This window comes from Mandrillus leucophaeus, unplaced genomic scaffold, assembly GCF_000951045.1.
Source record: "Mandrillus leucophaeus isolate KB7577 unplaced genomic scaffold, Mleu.le_1.0 Scaffold1, whole genome shotgun sequence".
NCBI classification, from domain to species: Eukaryota; Metazoa; Chordata; class Mammalia; order Primates; family Cercopithecidae; genus Mandrillus; species Mandrillus leucophaeus.
In genome coordinates this window covers 7,071,770-7,073,189 of record NW_012098097.1, presented here as the reverse complement: position 1 = coordinate 7,073,189, position 1,420 = coordinate 7,071,770, and the positions used below count along the sequence as shown (strand labels likewise).

The 1,420-nt window shown below is 52.7% G+C and overlaps 1 protein-coding gene across 1 annotated transcript in view; it reads right to left on the bottom strand.

The window, feature by feature from the left end:
• The window catches only part of DNAI2 (dynein, axonemal, intermediate chain 2), a 57,546-nt gene that overhangs the window by 53,474 nt on the left and 2,652 nt on the right, over positions 1-1,420 (bottom strand). The window contains exon 2 of the mRNA XM_011972076.1: positions 672-833. Within this exon, the coding sequence (XP_011827466.1) occupies positions 672-833 (162 nt within the window). The remainder of the gene's footprint in view (positions 1-671; positions 834-1,420) is intronic.

The window sequence follows — 1,420 nt, the reverse complement described above, 5'->3', positions numbered from 1 at the left end:
CCTTTATCCCTTTATTGCAAATGTCCACCAAAGGACAACCAAGCCCTGCCACTTCTTCCTGATCCCTTCAGCAGGAGATTGACCCTCCCTCCTCATGGAGTAAAAGGACAAGTCACCCTTCTCTTTCAGCATTTCTTTCTTTTTGTGTTATCTGGTGATGTCTCTGTATTTGTCTTCGACCTCCAATGGACTGCAAACTCTTTGGGACAGGATGTAGAAGAGATTCTTTTTCTTTTAATTTAAATTTAAAATTTGTTTTTCCTTAAAACAATTTTTTTTTGCACTGGCAATTATGTAGAACAATTATGTGAGATTCATTTTGCAACCTCTACTGTGCCTGGCAGAGGCTTGAAGCTCAGTCCGAATTTGTCAAATGAATGAATGATCCCTATTGGCTGCTGGGTGGGGCACCTTGGGGGTCACCTTTGCCCAAGGTCAGACTCCTCCTAATGCCTGGTCAGCCCTTGTACCTGCCTGCCTTCCCTGTTAGTCTGTGATTGGGACCTTTGCCTGCTCCCAGACAGAAGGCTCCTTGAGGCAGCAGCTGGTCCCCTTCCCCCAGCATCCACACGAGCCTCACAGGGAGGGCCAGGCACAGCTGGGCACTGCCCCCCTCGGGGAGCTGCAGTGCTGGATGGGGCTTTCGCAGCTGGGGCGGGAGGAAGCCTTACAGAGCCGAGCTGCATGATGGCGTTCACGTAGTTCTCATCTTTCTCCACCTTCTTCCGGAAACGGATGGTCTGCTCCAGCTCCAGGGGGTTCACGTCCTTGGGCCAGCCCCCCTCGACATGGTTAACTCCCCGGGTCTCCATCTCAAACCGCTCTGTGTTGGCCTAAACAGAGAGCCACAGAAGGGAAGATGTCACCCTGGTATACTCCCAAACCCTCGGCCGCTTCTGCAATCCAGGTCCCATGCGGGCTCCCAGGGCCGGATGCTGAGGCGCCCTGGCCAAGGCCACAGTATTTTCAGATGCAGGCGAGGACATTCCTGGTGCTCAGGTGGGCACAGGTAGCTGCAACAGCGCAACCCTGTGAAGCTAAGCAGCTTTGCAACTGGTAGCTGTGGTCATGAAAATCCAGTTTTGACCTTATCTGAATCCTAATGGACCGGAGAAGCCTGTCCATCTGCTCTGTGAGAATCCAAAGAAAAGGTGAATAATTGGCCGGGCGCAGTGGCTCACGCCTGTAATCCCAGCACTTTGGGAGGCTGAAGCGAGCAGATCACGAGGTCAGGAGATGGAGACCATCCTGGCTAACACGGTGAAACCCTGTCTGTACTAAAAATACAAAACATTAGCCAGGCGTGGTTGTGGGCACCTGTAGTCTAGCTACTCGGGAGGCTGAAGTAGAAGAATCACTTGAACCCGGGAGGCAGAGGTTGCAGTGAGCCGAGATCACACCACTGCACTCCAGCCTGGGC